General features: G+C 35.6%; 1 protein-coding gene across 1 annotated transcript; it reads right to left on the bottom strand.

Annotated features, from left to right (window-relative positions):
- Positions 1-3,680: 3,680 nt before the first annotated feature.
- Positions 3,681-23,083, bottom strand: sirt6 (sirtuin 6). The gene is made up of 9 exons (XM_030159966.1): positions 22,457-23,083; positions 21,690-21,817; positions 14,895-15,077; positions 13,813-13,872; positions 7,797-7,892; positions 7,621-7,701; positions 6,807-6,930; positions 6,046-6,674; positions 3,681-5,377 (listed from the first exon to the last, which is right to left on the bottom strand). Exons 1-8 carry the CDS (start codon positions 22,520-22,522, stop codon positions 6,357-6,359), a joined length of 1,056 nt encoding a protein of 351 aa, XP_030015826.1. The 5' UTR covers positions 22,523-23,083; the 3' UTR covers positions 3,681-5,377; positions 6,046-6,356.
- Positions 23,084-23,301: the final 218 nt, after the last annotated feature.

Raw genomic sequence — 23,301 nt, 5'->3', positions numbered from 1 at the left:
ACACAGGCATAATTGGTATTATTAAAAATATCTGCATCACATTAAAATGTATGTGTTTCAGGCCTTGGAACTGTTCATGCTGTGTTCAGTGGAATAGTGTCCTGGGGGAACTAAACGGAACTGAGCAACTGTTAATGTTATCAGCAACACCTGTGCTGTGTCTGCGTTTGCGAGCCAAAATGTCTGCTGTGACAAAGGTCGATAGCCTCGCTCTATTCAAGGGACTCTGACACATTAATGTGACAGAAATGCACAATATGATGAACCTAAAAATCAGCTCACTGTGATTTTATCAGTTCCTTAAATCTACTCTCAGAACACCTCTTGTGCACTGTGTCTTCATGGTTGGTAGTGATTTGCACATCATGTGTTTTCAGACCGACTTAAAAGAGCTTTAAAACACCTATGCTACCTCTTTTTATGTCACATAAATTGCTGTTATTGTGCAATCATTAAATGTAATTAAAGGTTTTTTTTCTTTTCACTCCCTCCTATGAGTTATACTAGTTAATTAAATGCTGTGACCTACAATATTTCCATCTATTTCAGAAAAAAAAAAAAAAAAATCTCCATTTTACTGTGATTTAATGGTTTTGACCGCTTTTACCCTGCACCACAGAACATACGCAGCTGCCAGCACAAAGAACACAAACACATTTCTCTCAAGAGAATTATCTCCATTAAGAATTGTGCCTGTGAATCAAAATACATTTGTTAGTGCAGATTTGTTATTCATTAAGATCCAGCTTTACATAAGATAATTTTTTAAATGACCAACTGACTTTATTTTAGAAAATTATGCCCATTGGTGGGAAAAAAAAGCATTTAATATGAACCGAATGCTACTGATTACATTTTACACTGCAAATCAGAACATAAAAGTGTGAAAGTCCACTAGCTTTTATATAAAAGCCGCTCCATTTAACAGCTCAACATCAAAACCCATTGAACGTTTTACTGTCCATTTTACTCCGCCAAGAGAATTACAGTCAATTATTTTTCACTTTACTTTTTCACAATAAAAGATTTTCTACAAAACCAGAATCTGTGGTCGAAGAGCTCCAGCTCTCTAAGTCTATGAATAACCTTCCCCCTGTGGAGTGGAACATATGTTTGATTTTATACTTTCCATTATCACAGCTGCTCCTTCACTTTGATGCACAAGTAAATACTCTTCAAGTTTATTGTGAATTCAGTCCTAGAGGTTTTGTTTTATGGTTCGAGGTGGCACTTTTTTAAATCCCTGGAGAGACATTAACGGTCAAATCAGTGGGATAGAGATAGGAAGATTTTCATCCTAAAGAGAAAATGACTAATGATGCATTGCAGAAATTACTTTGACAGATTCAGTGTTTGTAAAACTGATCTTTGAGTAAAATCATGATTAAACTTGAAGTATAAAGTTTCAGTTTTGTCATCATTTGTTATCTTCATGTTCGTCCCTTTGGGCCTTTCTCTGTACTTCACCATCTTCATTACATTTCCAGGACAACGCTGCTGACACCATTATCTTTCTTTTATAGCTTTTCCCAGCAGACATTTGCTTGAGCTCACTTATACTGGATGACTGCCCATCTTCATGTCACTTTTCAGATTTGGAGGCTGAACTCTCGGATGCTGCACATAGTTCTAATTCGATGTGTTATTTCCATAAATGTTTTAGTGTGAAAGCGTCTTGACATATTGTAGGTTGGTCTGACCATGTTAGTTAGATCCTGCTTGACTTGCTTAAAAGTAACTGAAACTTTCCCACACAGCATGACGCTGCCGTAGAGGCGGTCATGTTAAATGGTTAATGAGCTGTGCCTGCTTTCTTTTAGACACAGCACTTTGAGTTACAGCCCAAGAGTTTGATTCTGGCTCCGTTGAACTGCGAAATCTTTGATGTATAGTTGTGTAGTCTGCGAACAAACATCACAAATACACTGATTGACTCCTTCTGACTGTTCATCTATGAAGAAGGCTCACAAACTTCAATACTTTCTTCTAAAAATCCAGGACTCCAGCTGTCAGTGCAAAGGGGGCTGTGTCATGCATTTTTTTTCCCCCTCATTGACCATCATCTCTGAGTCTGAGGGGAGGAGTTATAGGAACAGTCTGTTGGGTGCTTTAGATGATGGCGGCTGTGAACACCAAAACATAAGAAATTGTTTGATGCTGTTCTCCAATTCTATGCTTAATATCTCTTATCTTCCTCGACTACTGCTTCTGCTCTGAAGATGACTGTCATCTCCAAAAATATCACCTGAACTGATCACATGGACGTCCCATAACTTACCAGAGATGAGTCAGAGAAAGTTCAATTAAGGGTATAATAAGAGTGGTGAATATGAATTAGGGATGTAATGATATGAAAATTTCATATCACGGTTATTGTGACCAAAATTATCACGGTTATCATTATTATCGCGGTATTGTTGAAATTGTGCTCAAAATGCTCAAAAAGTGCTTATACACACACTGAAATAATTTAACCACGTTGTATTTTGGAAAAAAAAAAAAAAAAAACAACAACAAAAAAAAATAATTGGCACAATGCACTTTCTTTTGGCAGAAACATTCAAGTATTAACCCTTAGTGGTCTGAGTCTATTTTGGCCGTTTTTCAGTCCTTTTGAGTTTGCCTTTCTATACTATATAAACAAATGTTTACTATACTCATGTTTGGTATCTTTCTTTTTCAGCACAACTTCATCTGTATCATCTGCCTATTATTTTTTTTCACTTTAACCTACTATATCAACATAAAAGGCCAGAAACCACACAAAAAAAAAAAAAAAAAATCCAATTTGAAAAATGTATATAATTTATTGCATAAATAACACAAAGATGCTTAACGAGTCTTTTCAAAGACTTTAAAAGGGAATATTGGTTCCAAATATTAGGTATGTGAAATTAAAATTGTAAAAAATTAAAACTATACTCAAATATTTGACATAAAAACATATCTTTAAATAGGCGTTTTCTCCGGAAAAGTGCTGCAATCAAACACGGTTATCATGATAATTATGATTTAAACGGTAATACTAACCGTTGGCCAATTTACTGCAGTTTATCATTATACCGGTAATCGTTACATCCCTAATATGAATTAAATCCTAGAGTATGTGGACTTAACATTGCAAGCACTGAATCGCTCCAAAATCAAGTTATTTAATCAAAGTGACACTAAATATGACAATTTTTTGTGTAAAACAGCACAATATGCATCCAAAACATTAAAATAACTCAGTATAAGATGTATGAGAGGGTCTGTGATGGTTACTGAATCCAAACTGAGCTGCAACATCTCAAAATGAAGAGCAAAACTGATGAATATTTTTCAAGGGCAGCGTGGGAACATTCAGCTCATTATCTTTCCAGAACGGATCTTTTAAATGTTCATAAAGTGTCATAACGGTAACGGGGATTGTGTAATGAGCCACTCAGCGAACAGCCAGTTCGCCTCGGTGAATATATTTTTGGTTGCAGCTGTTTTGACTCTACTTGGCAGCATTTTCCCTGCATTCTACATCTCACACCTATGTGTCTGAATTGACAAGCTTAATGGACCGAAGCCTATTCAGCATCAGATGCAGCATCATGTCAACCAAAGCAATCGCCTACTTAAACACCTGTGGCAGACCACCAGATATGAACATTTGTTTAAATAAATGGGAAAAAAACAGCAACTAGGATTCGTCTGTGTGTGTGGAGGATATTCCATAATGCACAGCTCAGTGCATGCCATTTAATCATTATACAATTGATTACTAAGATATAAATTGCTTCTTGGAAAAACATAAAGAAGGACAAACATGATGATACTTTCTACTGGTTCACACCACAGCCATCATACAAGACAATACACAACACCAAGACCCCACACACCAGCTACTAGGAATTCACATTTATTAACAAATCACTATACTAAAGGAATAAACAGTAAAGTGGCTTTCATCTGGTGTACAATGTTTTTTTTTCCTGAGTTCAAAATGTTTTTTCTCAGAAACAGTGTTATCATGTTCCACTTATAGCCCATCTCTAGCAGGTGCCCCATTATCCAGAAAAAAAAAGAAGGAATTATACATGCCACTCCAGGCAGAGAGTCCGTTTGTACATTTAGAGATGGAGTTTAATCATGTCTTCCGAGTGTTACAGTTTGCTTCTAGCTGGTTTTAAAATGGAAGTTGAATTCAGGCCTGTTTGTTGCTGTAAAAGGTAACATCTGCGGGGACGAGATTTGGAGCACACTGAGTACAGAGGCTATTAATAATGTGCAGTAGCCCCACATTCCTTATTGAACGCTTTATTTTTAAGGGTGTGCTCTAGATTTTATCTTTCCTCCTTTGCAATTATTTCCCTTGCCGTGTCCTTGTACACTAATTTAATTTACTAGAAAATGGCAGAACATTTACATCACCTAATTACCTTCACCATGGAGGATAGGCGATCACTCCCATTTGCTTCTCTGTTTGTCGACACTGCATTTGTTTTCATGAAATGCGGTTAGAGGCTATGAATGAGCTGAGGATAAAACTAAGAATTTGGAGCAAATCCATACAAAAGGTTGTAGGCTGGGATTGTTTACACTCTCTTTAGGTGCACAGTATGTACGTTCTGCTGCTAGAAGTCCCTCAGTGAAGTTAATACTGAAAGAATTAATGGGCAGCACAATACGCAATTACCTTTCCCAAATAATGTAAACATATAGTACAATGCATGACCAAACTAAAATTTAACAGGCACCTCAATAAAGACAGTCTTGAAAAAAATTAAGCCATGTCTCTAAACTTCTAGACTGGATCCCCTTTACAAACCAAAGACTGAGGATCACAAATACAAAAATATTTTGTGCCAGGAGCATCACATTGGTATTTTGGTGTTTAGAAATTAATGTGAACTTAATTTCTTTGCATTATTTGAGGTCCGAAAATGCTGCAATATTTGGTATTTTTGGAGCAATAAATAATAAAAAAGTTATTATTATTATTGTTGTTCTTGTATTATTTTTACTCCAGCACATACTGGTATACAGGAAAACCAGTGGTCTCTTGATTCTTTTTTTTTTTTTACAATGTTTGATACATCCTGTGTCGCTCTGAAATGATGCCACTGACAGTAAGGCGACCAGTTGATACACACTTCTACACTGATGGATTTCTCTGAATTTGATCAAATAAAAGTCAGTGAGACAACCGAATATAACATTTGGGGCTATTTTATTTTATCTTTTAATATGAAGGAGTCCCGGGTTGACTTGGAAGTAATTATCGTCACAGGTAAAAAAGTAAATTGACCAACCCTATTGTTACTGCGGTGCTAAAAAGGAGGAAAACATAGGACATAATTTGTAGAACAAGAAAAGAAGGCTATTAGCCATGGCGGAGGTCTGTGTTCTTCTAGTACAGGGGTGTCAAACTCATTTTAGTTCAGGGGCCACATTCACCCCATTACGATCTCAAGTGGGCCAGACCAGTAAAAGAATAACAGTGAAAAAAGAAAAATTACATTATTATGTTTACATCTACAATGTTTCCTGAAAAATCTGAATAACATGAATAACTTGAAATGTCTTAAGAAAAACAAGTGCAATTTTAACAGTATTCTGCCTCAGTTTATCAGTTTACCATTTACACATGTGCATTACAACTTACATTACAATTACAAATACACAAAATATTTAACAACAAGCAGAGTACTGGTAAAATTGCATTTACTTCTCTTAAGACATTTCAGGTTGTTTATATTTGTTCAAGTTATTCACATTTTTTTGTAAAAGGATAGTTTGGTAATGTAAACATTTTCATGTAATTTTACTTTTTTTTTTTTTTTTACACTAAAACAAAGATGAACTCTGCAGCATTATTTATAGGTTATTATGATAGTATTTACTGACCCAATTGAGATCTGATTGGTGTGTATGTGGAACCTGAATTAAAATGATTTTAACATCTTTGATTATTAATATCTTCAGTGTAATTTTTGCATTTCACAAATTCATCCCAGGGGCCGGATTGGACCCTCTAGCGGGCCGGATTTGACCCCCGGGCCGCATGTTTGACACCTGTGTTCTAGTATGTAATGGACTTTACATTGGCTGATGAGAAAAAAATAGAAACGAAAACCTTCCTGATCAAACAGCCACCAAATGTAGTCCCACTCTTTACCCTTAACACAATCACATGGTCAGTTCTGCTTCTTATGGATGTTTTCTGATGAGTATCTGGTGCACACTGCTGCTCAAGCAAAAACAAAAATCTTGTATCGTCAAAACCACTACAGTACATGACGAGTCTGCTTCTTCCGGGAAATTGATCAGAGGGCTCTCAGCTGAAATGTGTGTTTTGAAACTGTTTGAAGAAAAAAATCCTGAGGCTAGTTCTTGTCGTTGATCCCAACTGGGGATTCTGCTCTCTCCCTCTTTACTGACACCGTCTCCTCCTTAGCACTTCCATCTTCTATTATTGATGGTGCTTCTCTTTTTCTTTCCTCCTTAATGAGGTCCTTTTTCACCTTCTCCTTTGCAGTTTCTGTCTTTGTTGGTTTGACATCAGTGGTAGACTCAATGGAGGCTGTGGAGCTCTCACAAATGGTTGGCCCCTCCCACTTTGGTACATCCAGTCCCAGCAGCTCCATCAGCTGTGTCATGACTTCATCCACGTAACCATGGATACGCAGGTGTGCGTGCTTATCCTACAAGACAGAAACCATCAAATGAACACCATAAAGGTCCTGGACATGAATATGTGCAGCATCTAAACCATAATTTTGCATCTTATTAAGGCCCAACATGTCTGTCAGTGTTTGCTCATGAATAAGACTCACATGTTTTGTGGGCTGCAGGTTGACTATGGCAACTTTTCCACCTTTCCGCTTGGTGAGGAGTGGAAGGTCCCCACTGGGTTTGATCTGCATGGATGTGCCCAAAGTCAGTGCCAGATCTGCTCGTCTGAAAGCAGCAGAGGTAGAAAAGGCACACACATTCTTTACTCAAGGAGAGGCAGAAGCTCTGAAATGTATTTAATTACTTCTACATTTGTGTGCGATGCTAATGCAACCTCATCCATGTCATCAGGTATTAGTTCTCCTGGTCTTGCACATATCTTAAATAGATGGTACCATTTCTCTGCAATCAAGTCTTCCACTGTTACATCCTTTACTATTTGCTATGTCTGTCATGTGTGATATGCTCTACTCTATACATACATGTAGTCTCCTAGATGATCTGGGTCCAAATCAACATTAAGGAGGACCAAGATATGGGACAGACCTGCCTTAAGTAAAATGTTAAGGTCAAAATGTGCTGTAGTTTTTGAGTTACATGCACAGACATATAATATGCATAAAATACATACACATATATATAAAAACTGACCTGACTGCAATACCCCTGAGGGAATGATGGTAATACAAGTATTTCATTTGCATTTGATTGTTGTGGAGGAACACATGCAAACCAAAGTGCGCATTAAACTGGTTCACTGAGAGCATCAATGTGGGAAGGCTTTTAATGGTTAAAGGATTGACCCAGAATAGACAACAAGAAACTGTAAAGCATACATTACCAGTAAAAAGCTTCTAAATGACAGTTGATTTACATATAAAACATCATACGGGACTGCATTTCTGTGTGTCTCACCTGCTGGCATCCTCTGCTTTGTTTAGGTCTTTGTCAGGAAGAGCATCTTCCCAGTCCAGGATAGTGCTGATGAGTTTCCCTCTGTTTTAGTGCATAAATAAACAGAAATAGACCAATCAATACCTGGCAGTACATGATAGGATATAATAAACTGCTCACACTGAAGCATGTGTTACCTGCAGGCTCTGAGCCCCCTGGAGCGAACCACATCACAGTAACGTCCTGTCGGTTTCAGCCCCATCACACCAATCACTTTCTCTCTGACGTACTGCCTAGAAAACCACAACGGCAGCCTTTTAGTATCTTTTCTGTCCATTAACAGCAACTTTTCCCTTTTCATCCTTTCATTTTTCATAATCATAAAAAATAAGCTTGTATTTATGTAATTTTCTCATTAAAAACATATAAAAGACCAAAAGCCACAATTCAGTCATTCCCTAACCCTCTAACTACATTTAAAATTCTTTGTGGTAAGAATTGGTGATTTTAACTCAGCACTGTTATTTCTGGCAAATATTATTCAAGCATGAGTCGAACACCAGTATGTTTGGAGTTATACTGAGTATTTACACAGAAAGACAGTACAATTTAAAATACACTACATGTTAACCTTTTCAGTTTATTTTTTTATGGGATTTGTTGTCCCTAAAGAAAATAAAGCTGTTCACACAGCCTACATCAGAGTCAATGTGCCCCAGGCTATATAACATGTGTGGAAGATACTCAGTAGCCAAATGTTTTAGGCTCATCCTCTCACCTGATTCTGTTGCTGACTTGGACTCAGTAAGGCCTTGTTCAGCCCAAATCCTTTTAGGTATGCCCAGACTAAATCAAAGCAAAAAAAAAAAAAAAGGAAAAACCCACACAGACCAAATCTGATGTTTGCAAACTGGATCCAAACCACATTTGGAGGTTTGAAAGAAGTAGTGCCAGTCAGACCTCTAAAGATGGGCCTCAAATTGGATTTCAAAGTTTCTTTTTTGTGAGACTTGGAAAACAACACACAACAAAGACCAAATCCACAATGAGTTGAGCAATAAGCAGAAACGGGGTTCCTACATGTTAAATTTAAGAGTTTTGAAGACCTTTTTAAGACTGCTTAGAACAAAATTCAATGCCTCTTTTGCAGCCTATTTCACGGCCATACTGGCAAAAAATTCATGACTCCTTGAATTTAGGAAAATGTATTTATTTACTCCAGTTCCTTGATTCCCACCGTTCTGGGTCATCTCTCACTGAGGGCTGCAAAGTTAATGATAGGTTCCTAATCTCAGTATAAACTGTCGGGTTGGAATTGGAACGGGTGGAACTGAGTCAAGTAACGTTACTTTTTTTGCAGCTTGGACACATTTAAATACAATACAACCAACACCTTTATGACAACATAACTTAAGAGCTACCATATAAAATTTTGTGGCTTTTAAAGACTTTTTATGGTATTAAATGCAGATTTGTAAATTCAAGACTTTTTAAGACCCCGCGGGAACCCTGAGAAATCAAATGCTACATCTATTGAGGATGACAGAGAACGAGAATCAACAGACACACAAATAAAGTGTGTGTTGATACTTTAGGGATCTCTGTTTAGGCAAACCTCAAAAGAATGAAAAGCCACGAAGCCTTGTCACCAGTGCCACTAGATACTATTAACACATATGATTACTGCAGCAGACAGGTCTGATATAACTTGCAAATAGAAGCATGGAGAGTCTGTTTTAAAATAACTGATTTTAGATATAAATCAAACATTTCTTAACACAGCTTAAGTCACTGAATATTCGTCCTCAGATTTTTACTGATTTTAACTAAAAGTTCTGGTCTACTTCATCTATATGATCTATTTTAGATCAGATCAATGACTGGAGGAAAATAAAGTTACAACCATGGATTCATTTTGAGATAGTGAGTGCTCAATACAAAGGGTCAATATTCTCCTGAAAGATTTCATCTGAAAAAATCATCCTCATCCTTGTCCTCACCTCACCTCATTAAGCTACAGCTTGTATGTGCAAAAAAACCCAACTAAATGGAATGACCTTTAAAGAGATAGGGAATGAGACCTTCTAGATAAGAGGACCATTTGTTTGTCCGTTTTAAGTGCTCGTGCTTTGTCACTTGATCTCCTTCTTTTTTGACCTGAAAGGATCACAGTAACCCTTATCATCCAGCATCAGGGCTATTACTTAGGTTGTTATGGCCTTCTCTCATTGGCAGCGTTTTTAATTTTGTTCTGAGCTGTACAGCCCCAAGTGTGTGAAAATCCCATGTGCGTGCGAGTCTGAGAAAAAAGCAAAAAACATAAATTGTGCCAACACACACACCTGGTGCAAGAAAGCTTAGTTAGAGTGAATCTTTCATTTCAATTTCATCTCTTATATTTGCCCTTTGGCAATTGTGCTTCAGGCACATAATTTAAAGTTCAACTTAAAAACGTTACTGTAACAGCTTCAGATTAAAATTTACTGCATTTATTTTTAGACTTAAATGCAGACTCTGGTTTAGAGAAGACCGATGATCAACCATGAGCAATTATCAGATACAATATTCAGCTTTTTTTTTTAATAACATACCTATTTTTGATAATAAAAAAGACTATTTTTATCTTATTTTTAGCTCATGAAAAAAACAACTAATATTGTTGAAATATTATTGAATTGCACTTTATTTATTTGAAGAGTCAAGGTTTTACTGCATTCCTTTGTTATGATCTGCACTAACCCTGGGGAAAAAAAAAAAAAAAAAATTATCATTGACCTCTATCATTGAGCATGTAATTAACACGGTGTAATCTGGAAATGTGTTGGTATTTGTTGTTATTGAATGGCTGATGTTGGTTGCTGTTTTTCCCCCCTATATTTATTTATTTACTGCTGGCTGTATATCAAATTACCCCTTAAGGATAATACAGACACTTTGGACCTTAACTGTACATTATAACAAACTGGGTGCTCTCATAATCGTAGTTTCGGATCTAAATATGATCTGCTTTTCAGAGGGATTGTACAGTTCATGTCAACAAAGGAAAACAATAACAGCACAATCAAATCATCTACTCAGCTGACATTCATTTTAAAAGGCCCATTTGTCAGTGGAATTATGGTGCTACACAGTGAGCTTTGCCGTAATCTATGGGTTTGTAATATTAATGCCAATATGTGAGTTTAATTGAGTTGATTTAGAGAGACGTGCTAAAGTGTTTGAATTAATCCTGGATTAATTTTTATGTAACACACTGTTTTGCTGTTGCTGAAGAAGAAATAATGAAGTACAATTACTTAAGTGCCATTTGCAAGTTTAGATTCTGAACTTGCATATGTTCTAGAGATATGATAGTATGAAGACATATTAGATTCATTATAAAACTCTAGTGAGACAAATTAGTAATTACGTAATTAATGATAATACTGCAACTTTGTGAACAGGAAAATATCATTAGTTTTTTCTCCATCTAGTTATGGTTCAGATATTGCAATTATGTTGTTTCTAGTCAGGAAACAACAAAACAATTATCACACAACCTAAGCAAAAAAAAAAAAAAAAAAACACAGAAAATTAGAGGACAGCCTGTTATAGTTAGACATGTGATTCAGATGATGAATTGTAACTCTACCTCAAAAGATCATATATAATCATTTTTACCAGATCACCCAAGACCGCATCAGTGGAAAATAATCAGAGACTTTGTAATTGCATAGTTAAAAACCATACTTGTCTGGTAGAAAATTGCGATAATAGTATAATAAATTAACAGTAAAATAGCATAAAAAACTGTACATTAAAATAATGCCTGTTCAAGGCTCTGTCCTTGGCCCTTTGCTTTTCTCTCTTTATATTTAATCTCAGAGTAAAATGATTTGCAGTTATGAAAGAAAGGTCTTTTGTTATATGAGGATACTCGCCTCAAGTTGCCAGTAATAACAGATGATCACTCTCAGATTTTAAAATAAGAGGCGCTTCAGGGCTCTAAAAACTGGAAAATGCTGTGTGTCTGTGCTTCTTGTCTTTTGTCCAACTCCTGATGAAAGTATGTGGCTCTTGTCCTGTTCACTGAAATGCCTGGACAAGGCCCATCACCTCTCAGATGACGTACATGTGCATATGTGTATATAATATGTGTATACCTCTATGCATCTGTCTTAGAAAAATGGTTTGTCCTCTGTTGCTCTTCCTGAAGTTTTGGCTATATGTTTTTTGTTAAGTTAGTTGTGGGATTTTCCCTTATTTAATCTGAAGATGTTATATATTGCACAGCCTGTAAAACTCCTTGAGAAAAACTTGGGATTTACAGGCTACACAAATAAAAACTGCCTTGATTGAGCCATTCCCTTCATGAGTCTAATTCAAAGAACTGAGTGAGTGAAAATGAACATACTGCCACGATTCCTTTTTTTGTTTCAGGCTCTCCCTATTGAAATCACAAAAAAGCAACTTTTGGAATGGGAAAAAATAATTTCTAGATTCATATGGTTGGGGAAAAAACCACGGGTGAGATTCAAAACATTACAACTCTCCAAAGAAAATGGGGGAATGGCAGTGCCTAATTTAAAGGACTATTTTTATTCAGCACAAATCAAACCGCTAATAAACCTGTGTAATCCTAACTATCATGCTCGATGGAAGGACATTGAGGTCCTTTTAATATCGGAACCCCCATTACAGGCAGTACTGGGAAATAAAGATTTAGGAAAAGTCCTTAATGAGGTTGAAAATCAATGGCGAGAGTCATCATTAAAATCTTGGTCAAATGCAAAAGATGAATATAAATTACACGATAATCTGAAGATTGTGAGATGGTGTGCATATGACCCTGATTTTAAACCCAATCAAAATGATATGGGATTTTGGAATTGGATTCATAAAGGTATAACAACCTATTTTTCTTTAACAGAGAAAGGAGTAATAAAAGATTTTCAAACTCTCATAGAAAATAAGTTAGAAAAACAAGATTTCTACAGATATCTGCAGGTATGCCACTACACTAATCGGGAAATAAGCTTCCCTTTGGATGTACAAGAACCAGTGCTTAAGGAAATACTAGATTCCTACAGGGCTAAATCTAAAAAAGGTATTATATCCAGATTATACAAAGGGTTTATGAGTAAAAAAACATATTCAACACAATATGTGAAAAGCAAATAGGAAAAGGACAGCACCACTATTATTACTGATGAAGAATGGCAAGGTTACTGTACATCTGTGTGGAAATGCACAAACTCATATTCTTGGAGGGAATTCAATAGGAAATGCTCGATTAGGTTTTTCATTACTCCTAAACAAAAAGGCCACTGTAGCGGGGAGGAGCTTAAGTGCTGGAGACAGTGTGGAAGCCAAGATGCCAACCACTGGCACATATTCTGGGACTGCCCAAAAATAAAACAATTTTGGAAGAATATACACAAAAATAGAGAATATATACTTAATGTTACCTTACCTTTTGAATTTGCCACCTTAATTATGGGAAAAACTGAAATTTTAGTGAACAATGCCTACTTGGATAGAATTTTAATAACTGCTGGCAAAAAGGCTGTGACCAGGCACTGGCTCCAACCTGAACCACCTAATCTGGAAAAATGGGTAGATATTGTGAATGAAATTTACCAGATGGAAAGACTAACCTTCTTCCTTTGGTTACAAATGAACAAATTTTCAAATCTATGGTCAAAGTGGATATTTTTTGTTTACACTTACCAAACACAATCTCTTGGAACCCCAAATGTACAAGAAATGACAATATAATGACAATGTATCTGGAATGGTCTTGTTTTTTTGTATATTTAATTAATTCTACTTTTTATATTTTACTTATTTATTTTTTTCTTTTTTTCTTTAGAGAGAGAAGGTCAAAGTCTCTTGGTCTTTTGTATGTGTTTTCTTAATGTAACAATGCATCCATTGTTCACTGTTCAATTGTTTTGTTTATTAACAAAAAAAAAAAAAAAAAAGAAAAAGAAAAACTGAAATGTTGAGAATGGAAAGATTGGTCATTGGTCACATACTTGTTACGTGACCACAATGTAATTTAAATGTATGTTGAATTTTTCTCAATATTTCTAAATAAAAACCTGAAAAAAAAAAAACTGCCTTGATTGAGCTACCCAGTGAAAGGAGCCTGTAAAAAAGAGGTTTATTAAACAGGCTTCAGTCAAGATATGGGCATCCAGTGAATGGGTGCATCTTAGTATTGTCACATACCTGCCACATTTCTCACACTCCTCCACAAACATGTTTCCATGAAGCTCTGATAACATGTCTCTAAGAGGGAAGAAAAGGTAGAACAAAAGCAGAAAGATCATAAAGACGAAGTTCACTTAGATGAAAGCCTCCAAGGTTAAAGTTAATGGCACAACACCTCAACACAACCTCAGTCACATTTTTTATTCTTATTGCCACCTGCTCCCTGATAAATATTCTGGGCACTTGTACTGACTCCTTCAACCTTCCACCTGCGCAGATTGGTGTCAACCAGTTTGCTTTTCCTGTTCATCTACCGTTTCAATGTTTCCCTCAGAGAACGTCCACTTTGCTGTCTGGACTCATCTAAAAAACCCAAGCGGATGAATAGTAGGAGGAGGAATGGCTTCCAGGAGAAGCAAGCCTTCCAATATGCATGAATTCTGGATGTATATACTGAATGAAAAATTGGATTTTTAGCCTTGGGTGAGTCTAATAAGATTGGTTAAACCAGGGTCAAACCAAACATTTTCCATTACACTGAACCTTATTTGAAGTTTTTGGAACAGTATTTAAACAGTAACTAATTTCTGGCACCTTCTGCTTTAAAAATCAGCACAAAAACATTCAACATCTAATCACTTTTAATACATAATCAGTGCACTTGTTTTTGTGATACACTAGTTGGAAAAAAAAGCTCAACCACCACAAACAGGCTTCTCCTCATTTGTTATCCCCCTCTTCTGCTCTGACTCAACTCCAAATTCATTAATTTTTTCATTCAATCTTCATTGATATTCCAGACATATTTTGAAACCTTGTTTGCAATACAACTGAGTGACAGAAACACACTCATTAAAATATAAACAAATGAATTAGCTAAAACAAGAACAATGAGAGGTAAAATATGATAAACTAAAGTTTTTAAAAGCCTGACGATTAAACACTCTATATGACACAGTGAAACACAGTAATTACCCTACAGTGTGATGTACATTTGAGCATGGGAAGCACTGGAATATAATTTGACTTAAATTGTATAAATGGATTGACCTACAAAAGCCTGAAAAGTGTAATAGTAAGTGCTGCACAGTGTCTGTTACCTGGGGAAGCCTGATCGGACATGGAGGCCATCTACATTCTGGCTGATGAGATACTTGAGGTACCCTGCCCTCTGCAGTCCCAACAGGGCAAGGTGAGTCAAACTGGGTCTGGCGTCTTCAAATGTTGTGTCAAAATGAGGCGTCTCACCTTTTTCTTCTAACGTCCACACACCCTTTGGACCCCTGAAAGAGAATATAGTGATGAAACAGCATGATGTGGAATGCTGATGACTCAAGCTCAATAAAAATACAATAGACCTACAAAAATATAAAGAGAGGTTATATCAAAAATAAATAAATTTCAAAAATCTACAGCATTATAGAAAAAATAAATCCAATTCTAATTTAATTCTGTTCATTTTATCTGTTCTCGTATAACAAAGGCTGCAATGCTGTCAGCGCTGTTTTGATACCACGGCTTCACAAACAGGGAGGATCATACACAAAAGAAAAAGAAAAATGAAGCCTGATTTAACCAACTTAATGAAATACATTAAAAAAGATCACTTAAAGTACAAAAGGATATAAAAATACAACATAACACAGACAAGAAGTAAATGTTTTAAAATGCAACAGAGAGGCTGTTACATCCCAGGGTAGATTTGCAGTGTTTAACCTTGTTTTAGCTTGTGAAGACTAAAAGGCTCATGGGAGTGGTAAATGGCTGACCTAAAGGACAGCTAATGGTAAAAGCATCACGAACAGCAGATAAATGGACACGAAAAAGAAATACGGAGTTACCTTTCGTAAACCTTATTACAACCTGTACTTTTAGCTTTTTTTTCAGTAATGAATGTCCAAACTGATCTGATTCTGATCAGGGTGTTGACAGAATAACTTCTAGTCATTTTTATGTTGTATTTACAAAAACCTTTTCATATTTAAAGCCGGAGTCTGTAACATTTTCCTAAAAAACACTATACAGACTCTGACATTATTAAGAATCCTTTCAGTCATAATCTCCGACTCTCTGTCAGTGAGTGACAGTGTATTTGCATGCAGAGAACCTCCCATCTGTCTGTATTTATCATTTTCCTCTTGTTATGCAGAGTTCTGGTGTTTTCGAGATGTTGACTTTTTGACGTTGAGTTTGTACCTCCAGCTCATCAATAACACCATCACAATTCAAAATAAAAACAAAGCAACTCCAACCATGTCCACATTTTGTTTCATATACACTCTCAATTTAACGCTGAAAATAAAAAGTAGTTACTAAAACTACTTTTTCTAGGACTTAGTTTTACAAACTACATTTCTCCAGGGGTAGAAATGTAGTTTGTTTGAACTACTGCCATGCTGAAATACTTGTAGTTTGCAAAGTAGCTTCCCCAACACTGACTACAAATACATGCAGGTCTTTGCCATAGCTTAGAGAAACAGTCTCTGTAAAATATCATACATACTCTGATAAACAGGCCATTTAAAACAAACATTAGGTGAGCAGGAATGTTTTGACAGCCCTGTTATTTTATTTATCTTTATTTGCTGACAAGCCAATAAAGAATGGACACTTCGCACATCTACCTCTGGCAACAGATGCCCTGGTGCTGAAAAATTGCATGACTTGAAATAAATTATCCTAACTATTGGAAGCCCTACAGTGTGTGGGAATGTCCTGAATATTAATGCTAACTAAAAAAAAACAAAAAAAAAAACAATCACACTGTAAGATCAAAAGATTACCCAGCCCTAACAGGAAGTTTGTGTTCAATATTAAAAACAAATAAAAACACACTCACACACACAAAGATTTAAACTATATGGTTACTAAAAAAGAAACTCAGTATTCAGTGTGACCACTCTTGGCACTTAGCAGATCTCCTCTCTTGAAGTTTCTTGTGGTGCATTATACTATCCTTGTATCATACTTCAAAAAAATGTCCTTCTTTAGATTCAGAGTATCTTACTTTTTTCTAGTATCCTAATGGAGAAATCAAGAAATGCATATGTATATGCATATATCTTCAAAGGATAATTGGCATTGTGGTGATTTATTTTGATTTTGTATAATGGTCCAATATTTCAGTACTGAGCTTTGTTTATTGTGTCATGTAATGTTATGGCTCTTCTTCATGAGGTGTATATGCCTAAGGCATATATCAAAGCATAATTTTTCGCTTTATGCAAGTGTGAACATCATGCATTACACACCAATCATCAGCAGAGAGATGTTAGTGGACATATCAGCCATATAAAATCTATACAGCTGGTATATTCTTGTTTTCAGTGGTCAATATTATGAACCTGAGGGGTGAATTTCTGAGAAGGAAAATGTGTGTTTGACAGCAAACAAGTGACAGCAGTGGGAATAGAATTCTCTTCAGCAGGTCTTGTGTGTATATAGGCACCTTGGCTTTAATAATACTGCCACCCAAGGTTAACTTGACCTGACAGGCAGACTGATCAAATATGAATGTCCAGCATGTAAGGTTCATCACCAAGCATGTATATTATACCTGAATTCATGACTTCAAGAATGTAAATACAGAGGATTAACAACAAAGTGCAAACCATTGGTAACACTAAACAACAGAGGGGCCATACTAGAATTTGACAGACAACATCTAAAAAAAAAAAAAAAAAGCAAACCCAGTTTGAAAAAGATTCTCTGGACAGAAGAAAACCAAAATTAACTTGTACCAGAATGATCGTGAGAAAAAAAAAGAAAGTGTGGAGACAGAAAACATCTCATGTGACCACCATGGTAGAGGCAGTGTAAGAGTCTGGGCATGTGCTGCTGTAAGTGGAACTGGGTCACTGGTGTTTACTGATGATGTGACCATTGATGGAAGGAACAGGATGAATTCTGAAGTATACAGGACTATCCCCTCTGATCATATTCACCAAATGCTGCAAAAAGTGCTGATAGGATGGCACTTCACAATGCAAATTGATAAGGACCTGAAATACACTGCAGAAGTAACCCAAGAGCTTTTGAAGATACAGAAATGGGATGTTGTTCAACAGCCACGTCACCTGATCTCAACCTATGCTTGCATGCTTTTTGGTTACAGGAGACTAAACTGAAGACACAAACAGTCCATAAACAAACAGTAACTAACTCAAGGCGGCTGTAGTAAAGGTCTGGTAAAGCACCTCCACATTTAGTGATGTTGATGAGCTCCAGACTTGAGCTGGTCATTGACTGCAAAGAATCTTCTTCCAAGTATTAAAAAGAATCCTCATATTTATTAACGACCTTGGTTGGTGCCATTACTTTTGAGCCTCTTAAAATGGTTATAACTCCTAAATGGTTAAGGCAATATATTTGTTAAATCCCTTGAATTAAAGCTTCAATCAAGATGTGATTGAAGTTCATCGTTCATCGTACTGTTAATAGGCCACAACACCTCAATCACATCTTGATTGCTTCATTTCACAATAATTACAGTGGAGTACAAAAAAAACTCCTGAAATTTGTATTGCTGTCAAAATACTTGACTATACATTTCACCTTGTCTACACACTGGATTGTCATGTGCAAAACATAAACCATTTTACTATTTTCTCTATTCTGGAAGTAGATAATGAGCACTAGTGCACACTGTGCACAAGCAGAGGACAAGCACATTGATACATGCACATATTTTATTTAATGGCACTGCAGTCTTTACCAGATTGCATAGACTGACATTGTGACTGCAAATTCATTAATTATGTATCTAGAGTTAAAAGACTTTACACCAGCTCCCGCCTGTTTTTCAATGAAGATGACTTTGTTTGAAAACCCTTAGTACTGGTATCACTGAATAATTTCACAAATGGGGCATGAATAGTGCTTCTAAATTCTATAAGTATCTGATGTTGTAAATGCAACACTTATGTTTCCACACAAACTGCACTACAATAACAAGAAAATTAATGCGCTAGTTAGAGTGTTATTGTTTTTAGAAGGGGCTTGAGCTAACATTCAGCAACCATGTACCTCCCTCATGTGTTCACATGTGGTACTACAAGAGTAGCAGGGTCAGACAGGATAGGCTCTAGTCTTCCAAAAATAGAAACGTAATAATAATAATAATAATAATAATAATTATTATTATTATTATTATTATAATTATAAGACTGAATAAGTGTTCAGTTAAAAGAATAGCTAAAGACACAAAACTTAGCCTAAGTATATACAGTAAGAAGCAAATTCCACCTTTTAATGGAGTTAAAAAATCCGCTTTTTCCCAGTTAAATCACTTGTAAACATTTTATTTACTTTGTGGTACCATTTTCTACTGCATTGTCTGGACACTGGTACTGGCAAAAATGGGGAATAATTAACTGCCAAAAAACCACATAAATACCAATAAAAACAGGGCAACGGCATCAGATAAGATTTTCACATTCAGTCAGTTCCTACTTATTTTCCAACTGTGTTTTGATTTGTTTCAAATCTGCATGTAAAAATGCAATGTTACCTTTTAACAAGACCATGTTTTATGAATATACCTTAAAATATGCATTTTAAACACAGTCACGACATGTGACAAAGAGCTACAACTTTGCAATAAACATATTGAATATACATTTTTACAATTCTACAAAAAAAACCCTACTGTACAGCATCGTTTTATTTCTTTTCATGGAACACGGCTGCCATAGAAATAGGGCGCTGTGCAGTTCACATGCAGTTAAAATTTTCCTCTGTATGCACCTATGGAAATAGGTTAATCTCCAGAATGATGGCTATGATTTGAGTATACATGCTGTGGTCAGAAGACACAGACAATCAGCCTTCTTTTGTAACATAATTTGTGACAACCTTAATCATAATTTACTGACAACAGCATGAGTCTCCTTTGATATAAAACAAACTTTGGAGAAAATAATGGCACAGAATGGGTAATTTTTTATCTATCTATCTATCTATACCTCTAAGCAATTTTAGCCTATATTTATATACATATATATATATATATATATATATATATATATATATATATATATATATATATATATATATATATATATATATATATATGTGTGTGTGTGTGTGTGTGTGTGTGTGTGTGTATATATTATATCTATCTATCTATCTATCTATCTATCTATCTATCTATCTATCTATATATCTATATATAGATATATATATAGATATATAAATATACACACACACACACACACACACACACACACACACATATATAGGCTAAAATTGTTTAGAGGTCTTATTTATGTCTTTGTGCATAAGAAATCAATATAAGTGAATCCCCAAAGGAACTTTGTGTTGGTAAATGCAACTTATGCAAATTTACAGGATTTCAGCTCTGTTGCAACATCAAATTTTAACTGAATTTACCTGAAAAACAAATATTCTATTCTTTTAGATTCCCCACTTTTACTTACAAGTTTATATACTACATATCACATGTTTTATTTTTACAGGTTGCAATATGGAGTGCCGTGCTGATCCATCCTGCTTATGTTACGTGAATACATAAAAATCAATTTAAATCAACAGTTTTCTAATAATAGGCATTTTTATAAAGAAATAGCAATTCTATGTTGTTATTTACTCTTTAGTATGATGATAAACTATACAATAAATAATTATGATACTAGTTTTTGCACAGGGATCATTTCTGGAAATGGTGACATGGCTGCCGAGCATCAGTATGATGGGATCCATAACAACCATGTCACATCCGTCCACTGCCACATTTTGTGTTTTTGTTAAGCTGTTATGGTTTTAGATCCACAATACTAACATTTATGAATAACAGGATAATTAGCAATAGTAAGTATATAAGTTTATTACTAATAAAGTACTGGTACTGACCAGATCATCATGGGTAATGTCACGTCTGTCCACCAGCAAAAGTTTTCACATACACGTGCTATTCAAAATCCAATATTTCTGAAAATATAGCTTCCACTGTCAAATAATATCAGTAGTCTGTGCACAAATGTATTAGCATTATTTCAACACAGTTCTATGCATTTCTTACAACTTTTTTTTTTTTTACAAAAATGGCCACTCATTTGACCCCCTAAGTATTAATGTATTCATTTATTTATTAGTTATTTATTTTATTCATATGGCAAATACGGGTCCTCAGAAACCAGTTTTGTTCTCTTCTTTGTGATGGAATGACAAATAAAACTCCTTTGAATCCTAAGTAAATTTTAGCCGAAACACACACACATATATATACACACACACACACACACACACACACACACACACATATATACACACATATACATACATACATACATACACTTCATTTGTCCATGAGGAATTTTCACTCAAATTGCGAACTGATTTGTGAACAAGTAAGCTAGTCTTCCTAAATAGCTAAAACTATCCCTGTGTAAATTTATCTAGGCGCTGTATTGAAAAAAATATTCTTCATAAATGGAGTGTCCTTTTTCTAACAAAGCCAGCAATGCCAACAAACAACTCAGTGTGACGAGGACATGCTTGTTTAATATCCTGTGCACCCGGGAAGGCATTGAATATGGGTTGACAAACACAACAGGCGATGTGATTATCAGCCAAAAACAGGATATCATCCAGTGAATGCAAGTTCAGAAGCTCATTAACTCAGTGCACCAGCTGAGGCAAGCAGCAGGGCTGAGATGTGTTGCAACAAAGAACTGCAGATCAAACATATTATTGCACTTTTAGATGTCCAAGTTTTGAGTATAACTTTAAGATGAAATTTTAAAAGTATGTGACAAGTTCAGGTTTTACTCCAGCAACTACTTTCTTTTCTAACAGGAGGTTGAAGAGACATGATTGACATGGAAAAGAGAATGTGACAGGGGGAAAGCACTTCAGTGATCTGGTGTAAATTTCACCTGAAGTCAGGGATGCCTGCTGCAGTGCTAATTCCTGCTCCAGTGTGAACAACCAAGTACTCAGAGTCTTTTATCAGCTGAGCGAGGGTCTCCACCTTAGTCTTCAACTTCTCAGGACCATCAAAAATCTGCCACAGAACAGAATACAACAGGCTCAAGAAAAGCTCAGTTAACAACATCAGCACCACATCACTTTTGTCATGGCATGACTAAGGGCTGAATATGGGTGCTTTCATATAGCACTTTATCAACGACAGTGATGAGTGATTTGACCACAGGTTAAAAAAACACATTAGCTGTAGAAATATGTCTAGTAATATACAGAATTTTCGCTTCAAACTGCAAACAAGTCAGTAAGGATGAAGCCAGCATTCTATGGTCTTTGTGTCTGCAAAGCTCTAAGACAGAGCAAAATGTTTTAAATGACTACAGTATATAACTATATTTGAAAAAATAAATTAAAAAAAATAACATTATAGGTAACTTTTCAGTGTTACCCAATGTAATGCTGAACAAGAAAACTTTAAAGTACTTTAACATGCAACTCACAGGTAAAATAGTCAATATTATACTGACCTAAATAAATGGGTCAGAGCAAGGAACATCACTTAAATAACAGAAATAATTACAACATAATAATTATTATTATATAAGTCTAAAAACTTTAAATGCACTTCGTCCACTTTTGTATCCTCAGACATCGGCTAAGCTGCTAGCTCGTTAATTGTTTACCTGCTAACCGGCTAGTAAACAGAAGCATATTTTACCTCAGGAAGACCGCAGACACCTTTGTCCGCATAAGGTGAAAGTCCAGCGGCGTAATTCACCGACATGTCGGTGACTGTACGGTATTCTTTGTAATTTTAGATTTAAAGACTAGTAGTTGAAAGCGGAATGAATCCCGGCGCCTCGATTTGACTTATTACAATGACGTCATTTCTAGGCGCCAAAGTGTTGCATTCATGATGTTCGAAAATAGCCTTTCCTGTAGGTTCCAGATAATTATGTAATTTCCTTTGTGGCCCTGGCATTTTATTTTCGATAAAAACTTAACGCGTTGTCATGTTGATGAAGGCTGAGTAATGAAACCAACAAAAAAGAACTGGGTTAACGACGAAGGTGTTAATATATTTTCGTAGTCCTATCTTTCTTATACCTGAAATAAAGAAGATATCTCTGCAAAAAACGTGTTTTTTGAGCAATAAGCATTTGCAAGTAACACAGTAAGAAAGTCTTTAAAATGTAGACATTGTATCCTATTGGAGCTCGACACAACTTTATTCAAAATGGTCCTTTGAACTGTAATATCCAGATATCCTTTAGGGTATGAACGCAGCATGGGTTCTTAATTTTTCTATTCTATTAATTCCTTAGAAAAATAAGAGAAAAATATGTTCCGATTCTTTAGAGCACTTAAATTCCACTATGAATTCTTTTTTCCAATAAATCTTTATTTTTTCAGTTTTAAATAATGGAAAATAAAAAAATAACACAGGTAAATAAAACAGTGAAGTGATCATCCACACAGCTACATGTACATAATCAGCTATGGTTCCTGTTGAAGCAGTAAACCAACTGTCAACACCACCTACAAGGAGAAAATAGATTTTTG

Source organism: Sphaeramia orbicularis, chromosome 17 (assembly GCF_902148855.1).
Source record: "Sphaeramia orbicularis chromosome 17, fSphaOr1.1, whole genome shotgun sequence".
Classification (NCBI taxonomy): Eukaryota; Metazoa; Chordata; class Actinopteri; order Kurtiformes; family Apogonidae; genus Sphaeramia; species Sphaeramia orbicularis.
This window is presented reverse-complemented; position numbering and strand designations above follow the sequence as displayed.